This window comes from Hemiscyllium ocellatum, chromosome 15 (genome assembly GCF_020745735.1).
Source record: "Hemiscyllium ocellatum isolate sHemOce1 chromosome 15, sHemOce1.pat.X.cur, whole genome shotgun sequence".
Classification (NCBI taxonomy): domain Eukaryota; kingdom Metazoa; phylum Chordata; class Chondrichthyes; order Orectolobiformes; family Hemiscylliidae; genus Hemiscyllium; species Hemiscyllium ocellatum.
The window spans coordinates 26,291,366-26,308,466 of NC_083415.1; the positions used below are offsets into that span (position 1 = coordinate 26,291,366).

The 17,101-nt window shown below is 38.6% G+C and overlaps 1 protein-coding gene across 2 annotated transcripts in view; it reads right to left on the minus strand.

The window, feature by feature from the left end:
- LOC132822914 (tyrosine-protein phosphatase non-receptor type 1-like) overlaps positions 1–17,101 on the minus strand; it is an 87,012-nt gene continuing 69,911 nt past the window's right edge. For both annotated transcript variants that reach the window (XM_060836319.1, XM_060836320.1), the window contains exons 5-9: positions 16,877–17,014; positions 15,781–15,990; positions 14,753–14,914; positions 9,729–9,946; positions 1–5,923 (exon numbers count right to left, since the gene is read on the minus strand). In XM_060836319.1, coding sequence (XP_060692302.1) covers positions 5,707–5,923; positions 9,729–9,946; positions 14,753–14,914; positions 15,781–15,990; positions 16,877–17,014 — 945 coding nt within the window. In that variant the 3' untranslated portion in view covers positions 1–5,706. The remainder of the gene's footprint in view (positions 5,924–9,728; positions 9,947–14,752; positions 14,915–15,780; positions 15,991–16,876; positions 17,015–17,101) is intronic.

Here is a 17,101-nt window from a genome sequence, read left to right on the forward strand (position 1 = left end):
ACATCACACTAAACCTTTGCTACAAATTCTGAGTCTATACCACCTGAAGGAGCAACACTCCAAAAGCTAGTGCTTCTGACTAAACCTTTTAGATTATAACCTGGACCAGAAATAAAATTTTGAATTGGGGGAAAAGCTGATTTTAATATGATGAGACCGGTTTTGGCAAAGTAGACTGGGAGTAGTTACTTGTTGGATAATCAACATTGGAGCATTTGGGAGTCAAAAAGCTGACGAGGTATCGGTGGGGATAGTGCAGTGGATGTGATCTACATGGACTTTGGTAAGGACTCACATGGAACATTGGGCAATAAGGTAGAACACATGGGATCTAAGGCAATTGGCAAACTGGACCTAAATTTGGCTTAGTTGCAGGAGGTAGAACGTAATGGTCAAAGGTTGTTTTTGGAAGCCTGTTCCAGCAGTAGAATTTGGTGCTTGGTCCCTTGCTGTTTGTAGTATACATTTGTGGTTTAGACATGAATGTAAGAGGTCTGATTTGTAAGTTTGCATGAGATTAAAATTAATTGTGTGGTAAATAGCAAGAAGGAAAGCCCGATTTGTAGGGCAATACAGATGGAATTAAATCCAGAAAATACTGAGAGGTGATGCATTTTGGAAAGACTAAGGAATGAAGAGTACACAATGAATGTTGGGCCAATAGAGATAAAAAAGATTATGGGATACTGGTGTGCATTGCCACAGATTCTTGAAGGCAACAGGACAGGTGGGGATAAAGTAATTAAGACGACACATCAGATTCTTGACTTTATTTGTACTGCCTATTTCTGTATTCAAATGATGACAGATGACACTATGAAGGATGAGATTGTACTCAATAGTAATGGATATTTACCAGGATGTTGTCTGGGCTGGACAGTTTCAGTTGTGAAGAGACACTACATGAGCTGGGTTGTTTTTCTTAAAGCAGAGAAGGCTGAAGGGGGACCTGATTGAGGTCTACAAACGTATGAGGGATATAGAGAGGGAAGATAGAAAGACAGTTTCTCCTTAGTAGAACGATCAATAACCAGGGGTCATAGATTTAAAGTTAAAGGGCATGAGGCTTATAGAGGGCTGAAGGTGGAAAAACACTAACTGAACATTGGGATCTGTGCTCTGGCAGAGCACTAGAAGATCAGTCTCTTTCCATTTATGCAGCATCTAGGCATTTAGTAAAACTGACTTATGGTCAGCTTCCCAAAAATTATTTACTTCATTAACGATATTCTATTCCTTTCAACAGCTCATTTCAACAAATCTATTCTGAAGGTGGTGTAGAATTTTAGATCTTGCTGTTTAGTCTTAGATTAATTAAATTGCACATTTCAAACCACACTGTCAGCCATGTCTGCTGTAACCGACATGCAAAAATAATCACCAGCTAAACAAAATCAAGGTTTTTTAAAACCTTGTCACTAGGTTTCCAAAGAAAGGTTCTCAGAGCAACTGCTCCATTATCCTACCAAGGCTATCACTTTAATCACAGCACTTCAGATCAGTCCTATACAACATACATAGAGGGAACAAATTTATTCAGCCAGAGGATGGTGAATGTGTGGAATTCACTGTTATAGAAGGCTGTGGAAGCCAATTCATTGAATGCCTTTAAGACAGAAATAGATAAGTTATTGATAGTAAGGGGATCAAGGATTATGGGAAGATGATAAAGAGCATGGGGTTTGAGAAATGCATCACCCATGACCGAATGGCGGAGCAGCCTTGATGGACTGATTGGTCTGACTCTACTCCTATTTCTTATTGTTATGGTAATCAAAGAGAGGAACAGAGAAAGTACACACTTGTTGACTCAGTGGCCTCTTCAGGTCCAGGATAATAGAAGTCAGATAACTGGACTATATTCTAGCAATCATGTGACTATTGTATAAGAGCAACGTTGTTGATTTTTCTTTTATTTATTGGGATGGATGACAAAACATGGTCAAATGACACAGAGGCTCATGCTTACTGCTGAAACTTTAACACAACTCAGTATTGTAAGACTCTACGAATGACCATCTTCAATTCTCTACAGGTAGACAGCAACAAGCCTGTCGAAAAATTGATGATTCAAATGAATGGTGGTGCAGAGTTTACAAGCCAGTTTCTACAATGTTGACTTGTCTCCTGGCCATAACTTCCTTTGTGGAACGGATTGTTAAAATTGCATTTGGCATTGCCCTAAATCTTCAAACTCAAGATTTCAGAACAATAAACTATGGCACACAAATACTGAAGTTTGCTTGTTCATTCAAAATCCACTAGAAACCCTGGATCAAATTCACCCCTATACACTTTTGCATATTTGACTAAGTTCATCTTTTTTAAACTTGAATAAACCAAAATATCCCAATTACAAGCTTTGATTGCATGAAAATTGATGACATACAGATATTTTCATAAGTTAGTAAATTTGCTGCTAGCAAGAATATTGATCACTGCAAATTAAAGGAAGGTTGAATTAGGTCTCCACATTGAGCAACAGTACCAGAGTTATGATTTCAATGATTTTATACTTTCCGCCTTGCTTTCCTCATTCAGTCAGCATCACAGAGGGGTCTTTGGGAGGTAAAGGTTATTTCATACTTAACATGTGCTACTCTTCAAATGCTGACATTCCATAAGATCCAAGTCTTATGCATTTGGTCACTGGACTGGGGGAGGCAGTGGCCCAGTAGTAATGTTGATTAGCAATCTAGAGGCACAAACGAGTGCTCTAGCTTTAAATCTCACCAGAGCAATTGATGAATTTTAAATTCAAATAAAATCTGGGGAGGGACAGCCTAGTGATACCATTGCTGGACTGTTAATCCAGAGAACCAGATAATGTTTTGGGGACTTGGGTTTGAATGCAGTCAGTGCAGATCATGGAATTTTAATTCAATAAAAATCTGGAATTAAAAATCAAATGATGACATGAATCTACTGTCAGAAAAATCCATCTGGATTACTGATGTCCTTTAGGGAGGAAATTGTCACCTTTACCTGGTGTGGCCTATATGTGACTCCAGACATGCAGTAATGATTGATTTCTAACTGCCCTCTAGGCAGTAAGGAATGGGCAATAAATGGCAGCGTAGCCATCAATGCCACACTGAAGGAATTAAAAAGAAAAAACTGGCATCAATAATGGTTCCATGAAACTGCCATAAAACATATCTCGCTCATAAGTATTCTTTAGGGAAAGAAACTGGTCATCTTTATGCAGCATGGTCTTTGTGACTTCAGATCCACTGCAGACTAAAGTGGGCTAGCAAGCCACCCAATTCAAAGACAAATAGGGATGGACAAAAATGTTGGGTATCCAGATGGAACACAGGCACTGAAGAGTGCTAAAAATTACAGGTATGTGCACCATACTTCCTTTCCAATTGGTGAAGATAAACCACAACTTCGACAAAATTGCTAAAGATCATTTTTGTGAAAAATTTACATTTTATTAATGGTCCACAATCAGTTCATGGTATCAAAATGTGCAAAACATTTAATGACACAATCTAATTGTTTGGTCTGTTCAATTATCTTATTGGCATGACTATGCTGGAAACAGCAAGATCCAGGGAGCATTTTAATTAAGGCATGTAGCACAGCAGCTCAATAGCTCATTTACGTTAAAGCAGCTATTTAGTATTTAACAGATATATCAGACCCAACTTTTAATTTTCTGTACATACACTATAACTACACAAGTATACAAGAGCCTTTTTAAATTTAACATCTTACACTGAGCTTATTCACTCATTTCCTCTAGACTGAATTCAAATAATACCTCCGTGCTGAGGGTTTAACATTGATCTAGGCTATTAAAATGTAGACTTGTTTGATTGAAACTCTACAAAGTGCCTCAAAATCAGCCAAAAACCTGGTAATTTATACACATGTAGGAAGTCACCAGATTAGCCAGTCATATTTCTGTACAGGAATACAGCCTAGTTGAGAGCCACTGATTTAAAAAAAACCTCCAAACATTGAACCTTATCTAACAAAATTAAACAACTACTGAACTGTGCCCCGCTTAAGACAACAGGAAGTGAGACATGAACAAGCCCTGCAGGCGATTTGGAATGTCTGGACTTGATCCTACCTACCCGAAATGTGACATCTCAATTACATTTGATTAAAAAAATACACACGAGATAAATATATATACAAACACACATGCCATACTCATTGGAAACACAGATATGCTAGCTGTTATATAAACACCCGCCAGAGAAATCAACCACTGAAGGAACAACTTGTTAATGGTCATAACCACTGTCAATACTACCAACCAGAACAATCATGCAAAGATTTTCAATGTATGCTACACATGTTCACAGTAGTAATTAAGATATAGATCTTTTGTATTCCAAGCAATTTCATATTTAAATGACACTAATGGAGTCTGCATGCACTCTACTGCACCGATATTCAATATACAACTGCCAGGATACAAAATACACCCAGACCATTGATAATCATTCTAAAAAGCAAATCTATAGCTTACACACTAATCTCCTATTATATATTATTAGTATCCCTGTACTTTGATATACATAATCCAAAAATGTTAATTCTTTTATTTTCTGAAGACAACAGACTATATATTGACTACTTACAATTTCTCCTCAGATTAAGTACTGGCACCGTATGCTCTACAAGGGAGCTGGTGGTCAGCTTTCAGTACTGATGAGGTATCTTATTTTACTTATCTTTGAGCCTTTGATACAAGGCTGAAGAAAAATGCTATATTTATAATACATAGATGGTTAAAAAATTGACAACAATTACAAATAAATATGGAGTGGAAAAATGTTCAGTTAAAAACATAGCAATTTAAATTTTATTTGTGGTGCAGCTGTAAAAATGCTGGTGGAAATGTTTGCATTTTGTATTACCCCTCCTCCATTATTACTGTCACTGAATAAACTAAAGGCTAAAAGTGAGTTAATTTGCTTTGCTTTCTGATGGTCTGTGCTCAAACAAGTACATGTGTAATGCAAAATGTTTATCAGATACAGTTGAAGAGGTCTATTTGCTGAGATACCCTGAGCAGCAGTGGAAGCCTCTTAACAAACCTGTTTTAACAAAAGCAGTAAGATAAAGCCAAAGCTTTGCTGGGATTAATGCAATTTCACCACAGACACAGCCCAAACTCCATAAGAAAAGATATATTTTCGATTATTGAGAGGTGTTTGGGAAGAAAATACAAGTTTAATATAAATGCTACATCATGTTTCTAAAGAACATATTGGGCATTTTTCATTTGGATGTAAAAACAGCAAAACGTACACTAATATTGTAATTATGAATTAAGTACACCAGGGTTACAGGATATGATTATGTCTGAACATGATTAGTTTCTCAATATCAAAAGATTGCAGTATACAACACTATTTTGCCCTATCCCAGCACACTCGCACGCGCGCGCACACACACACACACACATACTTTTTTTTAAAAAAAAAGAGCTATTTGGCATTTTTACTGCTTTCTCCTGAATATTCAAGGCCCTGAGATTTGATTGTTATGCTCTTGGGACCATGGAACTACAACAAACTATAGTGCATCATCATCATCATCATCATATCCCTATAACTGCGCCCAAGCTCCAGTCTCAGAAACTAAGTTTGCTTCTTAAGACATGGACCCTCCAGTTTTCCAAAACAGCAAATATTTTCTATTTACTGTACTGTAATACATACATTATTTCTGGAGTATTTGTCAATGAAAGCATACCCTGTAACAGAGGTAAGCCCCAGCTGTAAGAGCAGTGACCACACATACATTAACCATAAAAGGTTTCCAATGTGAACATGAGTTTTTCTCTTCCACCACCACCTCATCTTCTTCACTTCTTCCTGGATTCACTTGTTCACTTGTCTCCGTGGGCATAGATGCACTTGCGCCAACGTGCCTCTTCCGAATTTCTGGCTCTGAACTAAAAGCGAAAGCAAAAGACAGTTGAGAACCATACTTATGATGGTGTCTACATTTGGTATATTAAAACCTCCAATGCACGTCAAGCATTTTACAAGTCTGAATGTCAGATAGCACAATTAAACAGTAACACTGCAATTATGAATTAAGAATCCCTGAGATTCTCCATATGTAAACATTAAAAGAACACACACTACAACAAACAAAATTGTTTTGTTATTTTGATAGATTCGTCTTGATTACTAAAGACCGATAAACATCAATGATATGCTGTTGACTACAGGATAACAGTGAATCTTTTGAAATAAAAATCTCAATGATCTCACCAGAAATCTCAAGCTTTCCTTGCAATCCAGCCTCTAAACTACAAACGTAGGCCCTACAATTTTGCAATATTCTAACAGCAGTACTGTACAACATAACCAAAACATTGTTAACATAGCGCCAATTAGAAGCCCCCTATTCTACTTTGGCTGTAGAACTCATGACATAAATTAACTACCCTATAGAATTTTATTGGTCACATACATATTTATCAGTCACATACATATTTAAATCAGATTTATTTTTAAATGATGGCTCTGTGCAAAACAACCATAATTGGTAATGGCTGATCATTTTCATAAATTCACAACATGCTTCGTTTAATTTTTCCAGGAACTTTAACTAACTCAGAACCATCCCAAAGCATATCACAACAAAAGTTATCTTTTTGAATCATAGTTATTGTTGTAACACAGGAAAGGTAGCATGTGAGCACAAGCCTAGATTTTGAGATTTAAGTCTCTTGAGTGGGTGAGCCACCTACCACTGAGATACAGCAGGATCACTGCACAACTTGCTTAATCAAGTGGGTGACACAGTGGTTAGCACCGCTGCCTCAGCGCCAGAGACCTGGGTTCAATTCCCGCCTCAGGCAACTGTCTGTGTGGAGTTTATACATTCTCCCAGTGTCTGCTTGGGTTTCCTCCGGGTGCTCCAGTTTCCTCCCACAGTCCAAAAATGTGGTTAGGTGAATTGCCCGCAGTGTTAGGTGAAGGGGTAAATGTAGGGGAACGGGTCTGGGTGGGTTGCTCTTCGGAGGGTCGACTTGTTGGGTCGAAGAGCCTGTTTCCACGCTAAGTAATCTAATCTAATTATGCATTTTGAATTGAGTACAGCTGTTCAAATAATCAACAATAGAACACCATGTCAACAGAAGTGCATATCTCTGCTCCTCTGTGACCCTTATCTCGAGACTGAAAATAAGTATCTGTAGCTTGCCAAGGAAGGACCATCATAGAACCAAACTATATTTGTGAAAAACATTTTAAACATGCACACATATTTGCTATTGTTCTTTACTCCCAAAATTTTTGTTACAAAACTCCAAAAATTATTTATGATAAATAAGCCATGGTGAGCCGATACCACCAAAAGATATACAAATTAGTTTAAGCAAAAGCTTAGAATTTTTCACACTTTAGAAGCATACTTAAATTATTTGGTGCAAAATTTGGATGCACAGTACTTGTTTTTGGGTACTGAGGGGTTTTGGGGTTAATGTTCCCTGTAAGCCGTGTCCTGTGCACACCAGTATGCCTCACATTGGCTTCTGCTTATCGAAGTTGCTGCCACATATGGACCTTGGAGATCTGTGCAGCAGATTAAAGGAAGTTTAGCTGGGGGTCCAAAACAGCGCCCACAGCACAGAAGCATGCATATTTTTCAGTTACAATTTCTGCCAGATGCCTTAATGGTGAGGGCATTAGCAAACATGTAGTGAGAATCTTCCAGAAGAATAGTAGAAGAATTGTAATCTTCATGCTACTGCTGCATTCTAGAGCTCAATGCTTCACATAACTTTTTTTTCAAAAATCACTCTGAACACATTCAGCAGAAAGGACCCCAACCAGTTGTATTCATATAGGGCCATCAACTACTTTCAGACTGGGTGTGGATTCATTTCTTCTGTTTGTTGGTACAATTGTAAAAAATGTTTAATACTGATAAGTTGCTGCATCTATAAGGGATGACATGGTTGAGTGAAGGACTTACACATGACTTTTGTGCAAATTAGTTAATCCCAGGCAGTAGGGAGTATAGTAGGCAGAGAAAACATAGAGCTTTGCAAGGTTCACGGCAAGCTTATCTAATAGGATGGTCTGTCAGCCAGACTGTAATTCATCAAGAATTTCAATTCAGCCTGCAACTGGTATTCCATATGCAGATATGTAAAGGATTCTGCAAGGAGACACTCCTTCCAATCAAAGCATGATTTCCTCCCATGTTTGCTGCTCGTAGTCCCACTGCATAGGTTATCAGCAGCAAACGTGGAAGAACGATGGTCCTTAATTGGTAGGCAGTGAGCTGCACAATCATTTCGACATGGAATGAGGAGTGTGGATGTGTGTATCTTTATAGTCACGATGCCTTCATAAGGGTATCACAGCCAAGTCCAATTTTATTTCCCAGTGATAGGCACATGGTATTTCTGAAGGGACTGCTAAATAATAATCAAGAGCACATACAGGAAAATAGTTCCCCTTCTTTAACTCTACTTTTGCAACCAATTAGGGTGCACCTTTCATTGTGATACCAGAAATCCGCACAGGCTGACCATGAAACTTGCATATTCCTTGGTCAGCATGACTCACTCAAGAGATAAATACATTAGAGCATTAGAAATAACACTAACTAACAACTTTCAACCTTCATCTCGATTCTATCATGGGACATGACATTGTACGACAGGCATTTGTTGCTTAACTTGAATTGCAGAAGGATTGTGTGCTTTCTAAGCCATTTGAGAGAGTCATCCACATTGATCTTGGCCTGGAATTACACGTAGGACACAACAGGTAAGGATGGCAGATTTTCTCACTTTAAAAGGACATTTGCGAACCAGGTAGGCTTTCATAAATGATTGCTTTACGGTTATTGTTAGGGAGACTAGCTTTACATTGCGGATTTAATTGCATTTTAATTTCTACTTTTGTGGGATTTGACCCAATGTTGCCAGAACATTAGTCTTGACCTCTAGATTACTAGTCAACTGACATTGTCACTATACCACTACCTGTCCACTGTAGCAAGTTTCATAATTAGAGTAAAAGGAATAGATGAGTAAAAAGAGGAGACACTTTGTATTTTTAACCTCACTTCAAGCTGCTGCTAAATAATCAAACCAAGAACCTATTGCTACCACAAAATAATAACGAATCTTACATAGTTATCATTGATTTTTAAATTGTAAAATGATTTGGTACAGTCATGCGAATCCCAGTTTAAGGAAATGCCGCCTGAGCTAAAAATTATCTTTGATATATAAAGGATAAATAAATTAATTATTTTCTGAGGTGGAAAAAGTAAATTCAAATTTTGATTTAAGAAAGCTGTGTAAAAGATGAAATCATTTTTCTTTTAATGGCTGTTCGTTGAATGCCTCAACTTTTATGTTACGAGCAAATGCATAGCTTCACTAACTTTCAATAATGTAATCACCCACACCTTAACTTGAGCCAAGATTTTCAAACAATGCTGTTGCAATGGAGAGTTGTTGATTCATGATTAACTAAATCTAAAGTGACTAGTTAGCATCCTTAAAAGTCTCTTTCAGGAGTTTCTTTTTTACTTAGTACTGATATAATGTGCATCATGAAATTTAAACATCTTCCCTCTGAAAACAGTAGCTTTCAAGTTTAACAATGGAAATGTCAGAATGCATTCAAACCTGCAACAATGACTCAAGGAAAATAAAAGTATGTCCACTTCTACAATTTTAAATTGCTTTAAACTGGTCTGAGTAGATGAGCATTTCCAAATACCTTTCTGCCCTTGACCTGGTGCGTTGGTTCACTACGCCATCATGACTTTCTTCCTGTTTCTTCTCACAAGTTCTTTCATTTGGGTCAGGAAAGGATATTCTATGATCTGGTGTTTTACCATTCAGTGTCTCAGTTGTCCTTTTGGGAGGCCGTGGGGGTGGAGGACTATACTCTGGAGGCGGGTCAAGATCTTCATTAGACAGCTCTTTCCACTGTTCCTTAAATTAAGGACACAAGTTTTTAGAAAGGTAATCAAGCTGGCTGACCATTCAACTGTGTTTCACCACCTACCTTTTTCTTCATCTCTCCATCTCCATACGATCCAACCATGCTTAGTCATAGTGATGTGCAGCACAGAAACCCTCCAGTTCAACTCATCCATGCTGACCAGATATCCTAAATTAATCTAGTCCCATCTGCCAGCATTTGGCTCATATCCAAACCCTTTGTATTTACCTATCCAGGTGCCTTTTAAATTTTATAACTGTGCCAGCCTCCACCACTTCCTCTGGCAGCTTGTTTCATAAATGCACCACCCTCTACATGAAGTTACCCCTTACGTCCCTTCTAAATCTTAAATATCTCACCATAAAACTATGCCTTCTAGTTTTGGACTGCCCAAACCGGAGGAAAAGACTTGTCTATTCACCCTATCCATGCCCCTCATGATTTTATAAACTTGTAATTGGTCATCCCTCGACATCAGTTTAAATGTGGATAGCTGGCTATAAGAGAATGGAACACAGTTCAGCAGAATCCTGTTACCCAGATAACTACAGACAGAATTTATGGGAGAATGACATCTCTGTACAGGAATCAGATGCAGAAACAGCTGATATTTCTCTTCAATACAAAAGCTAATTTTAGTCATTCCACTAATAGCTCAGAGGCCAGCTAACTAAAGATTCTCTAGGGATTAAACTCAGGACCTTCTTGTTCTGCACCAGATAACTAAGCTAAAGTCTATCTATAGGAGTTTTCAGTCACTTGCTCATTTGTAGTTAAATAAAATACTGACACTGTGCCATATCATAATAAGCCCAGGCTCAGATCAGTATGGTTCACAAAACCAAAATGGATTTTCCATTTCCTATGCCAACCACCACTATACCACAAGTGAGTCTGTTACATTAGATCCAATTCCTGTCATGTTAGGGACACTGTGCTTCACAAAAACTGAGGAAAATACTTGAAACTACTAAAATTTCTGTTTAATAACTGTTGAAAGGGAGGAAAAGAAACTAAAAAAGCAAACATATGATAACTCCATATTCCAGTTGAATCTGAACCTATTTGGAGAGTCTTCACTTCCATAACACAGAAGGAAATACTGAAAGAGTCTTGCCACTACTTTTACTAAGCAAGGCAGCTACATAAGAATAGTGTTTTCTTTTCCCCATTTGTGTGATGTGGGCGTTGCTACCGGCTAGCATTTTCTTGCTCGGTCCCAGTTGCCCTTGAGAAGGTGGTGGTGAGCTGCCTTCTTGAACGACTACAGTCCACCTGCTGTAGATTGATCCACAATGCCCTTGAGGGAATTCCAGAATTTTGATCCAGTGAGTGAAGAAATAACGATATATTTCTAAGTCAAAATGGTGACTGGCTTGGAGAGGAATATGAAGGTGGTGATGTTCTCATGTATCTGTTGCCCTTGACCTTTTAGATGGCAGTGGTCGTGGGTTTAGAAGGTATTAAGGATCTTTTGTGAATTCCTGCACTGCTTCGTGTAGATAGCACACACTGCTGCTACTAAACATTGGTGGAGAAGGGGGCATTGGATGCTTATGGATGTAATGCTAAAGAAGCAGGCTGATTTTGTCCTGAATGGTGTCAAGCTTCTTGAGTGTTGTTGGGGCTACACTCACCCAGGCAAATGGGGAGTATTCATTCACACTATGACATTCCCTAAAGCCTGTCTACCATTTACAAGGCACAAGTCAGGAGTTAAGTTACTTGCCATAGTATTCCTCGCCTCTGGCCCGCTCTTGTAGCTATTTGTTTATGTGTTAAGTCCTGCTGAGTTTCTGGTCAATGATATCTTCCAGGATGATGATAGTGTGGGGTTTTCAATGATGGCAATACCAGTGAATGCCGTGGGGCGGTTGTTAGATTGTCTTTTAATGGTGATGGGCGCAAGCATTACTTGCCACTTGTCAGCCCAAGCCTGGATATTGTCCAGATCTTGTTGCACTTGAACATGGATTGCTTCAGCATGAAGAATCATAAATGGTGCTGAACATTGCGCAAACAAACATCCCCACGCTGGCCTCATGACAGAGGGAAGGCATTGATGAAGCAGCTGAAGATAGCTGGGGCTTAGAACACTATCCTAAAGCTGAGACGACTAACCAACAACCACAAACATCATCTTATGTGTCAGGTAGGACTCCAACCCACTTGAGAGTTTGCCCTTTAAATCCACTGATTCCAGTTTTGCTAGGACACCTTGATGCCACAGTTGGTTGAATAGAGCCTTGATGTCAAGACTGCTCACATTATTTTTGGAATTCAGCTCTTTTGTCCATGTTTGAACCAAGGCTGTAATGAGGTCAGGAGCTGAGTGACCCTGGCAGAACCCAAACTCTGCATCACACAGCAGGTCACTGCCATACAAGTGATATTTGAAAGGACTGTCAATGACCCCGTCCATCACTTTATTGATGATCAACAGTAAACTGATAGGGTGGTAATTGGTCAGGTCGGATTTGTCCAGCTTTTAAAATGTACAGGACATACCTGAGCAATATTCCAAATTGTCAGGAGGACAGTGATGTAACTGTACTGCAACAGCTTGGCTAGGGTAGCAGCAGGTTCTGGAGCACAAGTCTTCAGTACAAATGTTGTCAGGGCTTGTAGCCTTTGCAGTACCCAGTGTGTCCAACCCTTTTGTGATATCACGTGAAGTAAATCGAATTGACTGAAGACTGGTAGCCGTAATGCTGGGGACCACTGGAGGAAGCAGGATCATCTACTTGACACTTTTGACTGAAGAATACTGCAAAAGCATCAACCTTGTCCTTTGCATTAAGGTGCTGGGCTCTTCCATCATTGAGGATAGGGATATCTGTGGAGCCACCTCCTCCAGTGAGTTATTTAATCTGCCACCACCATTCATAATTGGAAATGGCAGGACTACACAGCTTAGACCTAATCCATTAGTTGTGGGATTGCTTAGCTCTATCACATGCTGTTTGGCATGCAAGTAGTCCTGTTTGGTGGCTTCATCAGGTTAACAACTCATCTTCAGGTATGCCTGGTGCTGCTCCTCTACTCTATTAAACAATGGTTGATCCCCTTGCTTGATGGTAATGGTTGAGTGAGGGATATGCTGGGCCATGAAGTTAGCGATTGCACAGGGGTACAATTCAGCTGCTGTTGATGGCGCATAGCACATCATGGATACCCAGTATTGAGCTGCCAGATCTGTTCCAAGTCTGTCCCATTTAGCACATTGATAGTGCTACATAACACAACGGAGGTTATTCTCAATGCAAAGGCTGGATTTTGTCTCCACAGGTACTGTGCGGTGGTCGCTCTTACTATTGCTGCCATGGACAGATGCATCTGCAGCTAGTAGATTGGTAAGGGTGAGGTCAAGTACATTTTTCCCCTTTGTTGGTGCTCTCATCACCCTGCAGGACCTGACCAGCTCAATTAGTAGTACTGCTGCACTTGTCATCCTCTGATCTTCCTCTAAGTGTTGTTCAACATGGAGGAATACTGATTCATCAGCTAAAGGAGGATGGTACGTGGTAATCAGGAGGTTTCCTTGCCCATATTTAACTTGAAGCCACGAGACTTTGTGGGGTCCAGAGTCAATGTTGAAAACTCACAAGGGCAACTCCCTCCCGATTGTGTACCACTGTGCCACCACCTCTGCTGGGTTGGTTCTGGTGAGACAGGACATATCCAGGGATGGTGATGGTGGTGCATGGGACAGTCGTACCTTACAGACAATGTCAGGCCGTTGCTTGACAAGTCTGAGTCAGCTCTTCCAATTTTGGCACTAACTCCCAGATGTTAAGGAAAACTTGGCGGAGTTGACAGGACTGTTGTGTCCGATGCCTGGTGATCCATCTGGCTTCATTTCTTTTGAGCCTTGGTAGCAACTGATACCACTGAATGGCTTGGTAGGCCTTTTCAGAGGGCAATTGAGTGTCAATCACACAGCTTTAGGTCTGGAGTCACATGTAGGCCACACCAGGTGAGGATGGCAGATTTCCTTCCCTGAAGGACATTAGTGAACCAGGTGGGTTTTTCCAACAATCGACAATGATTTTGCAGTCATCAGTAGATTCTTAATTCCAGATTTTTAAAATTTGAATTCAAATCCCACCATCTGCCGTGGCAGGTTTCAAAACCCAGATCTCCAGAATAGCTGAGTTTCTGAATTTATAGTCTAGCAATAATACAACTAGGCCCTCACCTTTAAGCGGGTCATTTATAGAACAGGTTTTGCCACCTGGATAATGTACTTAACAATAATGGGTTTTACGTTATTACTTTGTCACGCAATAGATTTGTTTTTGTCTAGCCTGCTCAAAGTCCAGTATAATACACAATTTCATTCTCTATGTATTATCAGTTAAATCTTAGTTTTGTTTATTTTACTGATACGTTTTGTTTAGAAACCAAATGATAAAGTCTTCTGTAAGCATCAGTTTGGTTAGAGTCAGAAGACTGCGGATTAAAGCTGTGTTCCAGACTGAAGCACAGAAGGTAATGCAAATTGGAGGTACTACCCTTTCAGTTAACCTATTAAAGAGAAACATCAGATGTGCCTAAGGTTCCAAGGCACTACTAACGTCAACCAGTTCACTGTCATAATTGATCCCTCATCTAATACCACTAAAACAGTCAACTATCTAACTTGATGTTAGTGGCACCTTTATGTGCCTAAGCTGGCCATTGTATTTGACTGTGCAACACTTCAGAAATGTTATGTTGCATGTGATGTGCTACAAAATATCCTGGTGTAAGGTTTTCTTAATGATCAAAAGCAATTAACAAATTGAAGTACTTACTTGCACAGAGGAGTCTCCCATAATGAATTTGGCCCCTTCAATAATAGCCATATAGGAGAAACGCATTTGATCAGCTGTCTGAATGAGACCCATACGATACTTCCTCATTTCTAATAAAACTTCTTTAATATTCACAGACAAAGGATCTTTCCGCTTGTCCATCTGCCAATGAGTCATACATTAAGGATTAAGCCAGGAAAATCACAGTTCAGATATCCAGTTCCAATCATTTTTATTTGAGCACTTTAGGACAAGGTATCCTGAATTCTTGTTACAGTATCTTGATATAATAGGTACACACATTTACCCATATAGAGAACTTTTTAAAAGTATTGAATTCAATTTTTTTAGAATTTGCTGAGATATTTTCATCAATGTTAAAAGTTGTAACTGAACTGACAGTAAATCATGGTTATCTGGAATGTGGAGCATAGTGATGCTGGCCAGAAAACACAACTTGCTTCAGGACTGCTAGCATAATCTGTGGAAGCTTTGTAACATTAGTTGTAAATATCAGGAGCAAATTAATAGCAGTAAAAAGGTTGTAAATTTGAGGCTGTGCATCAACTTAAAAAAACTGTTTTTTTCTACCAATAGACTGTTGGATTAATGGCCTTGTCATAGAAATATGTATTACGCAAAATACTGAGCTTGCAGCAACATTTCCTTTAGAGGCTTTTCAGAAAACACATGAACTTCCTTCAGTAAAGGTGGGCTCTCAAACAGTTTTTTTTTAAAAAAACGTGATTTGTACTCCAGTTGTTTTTCTCTTTATCTTCTTTCTCGTTTCTTGAGACATTCTTGGCTAATGATGATCAGAAAAGGGCACAATATAATTGGGTATAATGTGCAGATAGGTAATCTGTTTTGTCTTGAAAATAGTGTCCAGAAAGAGAAATATATAATTTGATGAACAAAATTTCCTCCCACGCATGCAAAGTCGTTTTTTTTTTGTTGAAGGACGAAATTATTTAAACCAAACACAGAATTCTGTAAGGGATCTATACAAAATATCAAAATTTACTTACCAGAAGGAGGCAAGTATCAACCAAAGAAAAAGTGCCAGATCGTCCTATCCCTGCACTGCAATGAATCATAATAGGTCCGTACTCTGGATTTAATGAGCCAGATTCCCTCACTTTGAAAAGAAAGTTCAGGAATGAAGCAGGTGATTCTGGAACTCCAAAATCAGGCCATGTGGTATAATGAAAGTGCAATATTTCCCTGGTTTCTTTGGTCTAGATAGACAGACAGCAATAACAAAGCAATAAATGTCAATGTAAAGTATCATAGAAAGCTTTAAAACTTTAATACATCTTCCAAAATATAATGTTTGTTTGGAATTTCAGTCATCTCATTAATTGATGCTAACAAAACTTGGGAAGAACAAGCGACAGCAGCAAGCTGACTAATATAAACTGGTAGTCTGTCTGTCTTATAAACACTTTTAGAAGTTAATAGACAATATATAAATTCCAAGCTTCTAGAACATTTTAAATATTTTCAACTACATTAATTATCATTTTGGAAATAACCACAGTTAGGATAGAAATAAGATGTGATAAAGGAAAGAAGTCACTTTTAGGAGTTGTGTATAAGCCCTTAGCAGTAGGTTGGAGTATGTTCATATATAAATGTATACAACATAGGGAGTCAGAAAGTAGAAAATATAGGCCAGCTAGCTTAGCATTTTATCAAAGGAAAAATATTAGATGTCATTTAAATTACTGTAGGGAGCTTAAACAGGTTTTGTGAAAGGGAAATCATATTTGATCAAACTAATGGAGTTCTTTGAGGAGGCACACATACGCTGCGGATAAAAGGTGAATCAAATGAAGCACTGTACTTGGATTCCCAGAAAGCATTTGATAAGGTACCACAAAGGTTATCAAGGAAAGTAAAATCTCATGGAAGGTGCAACATATTTGCATGGCTCAATGATTGTTTTGTTAAAGAGTAAAAGTAAATGTGTCTTTTTCAGGTTGGCAAGATGCAACAAGCGGTGTGCTAAAGGGATTTGATTCTGGTGGAAATCAGCAACAATGTTGAGTTCTACATTATATCCGATAAAAAGAGTTCTAACTCAAAAGTCCAAAGTTCCCAAATTCAGTCTGAACTACTTACAGCAAGGTTTTCCACTTCTAATTGCCGCACTGTATAATATGATTTCACATCTTCAGAAATTAATGTTAACTTGAATTGGGTGTCTGGGAATATCATTTCTCCTCCTTCTTTACTTGGCCAGTACTGTGCACATTTTACCTAGAATTGAAAGGAATCTTTAAAAAAAACTGGTATTCATCTTGTACTAACCAAAGTGTTTTATGCTATTAAAAGTGAACCAACTCA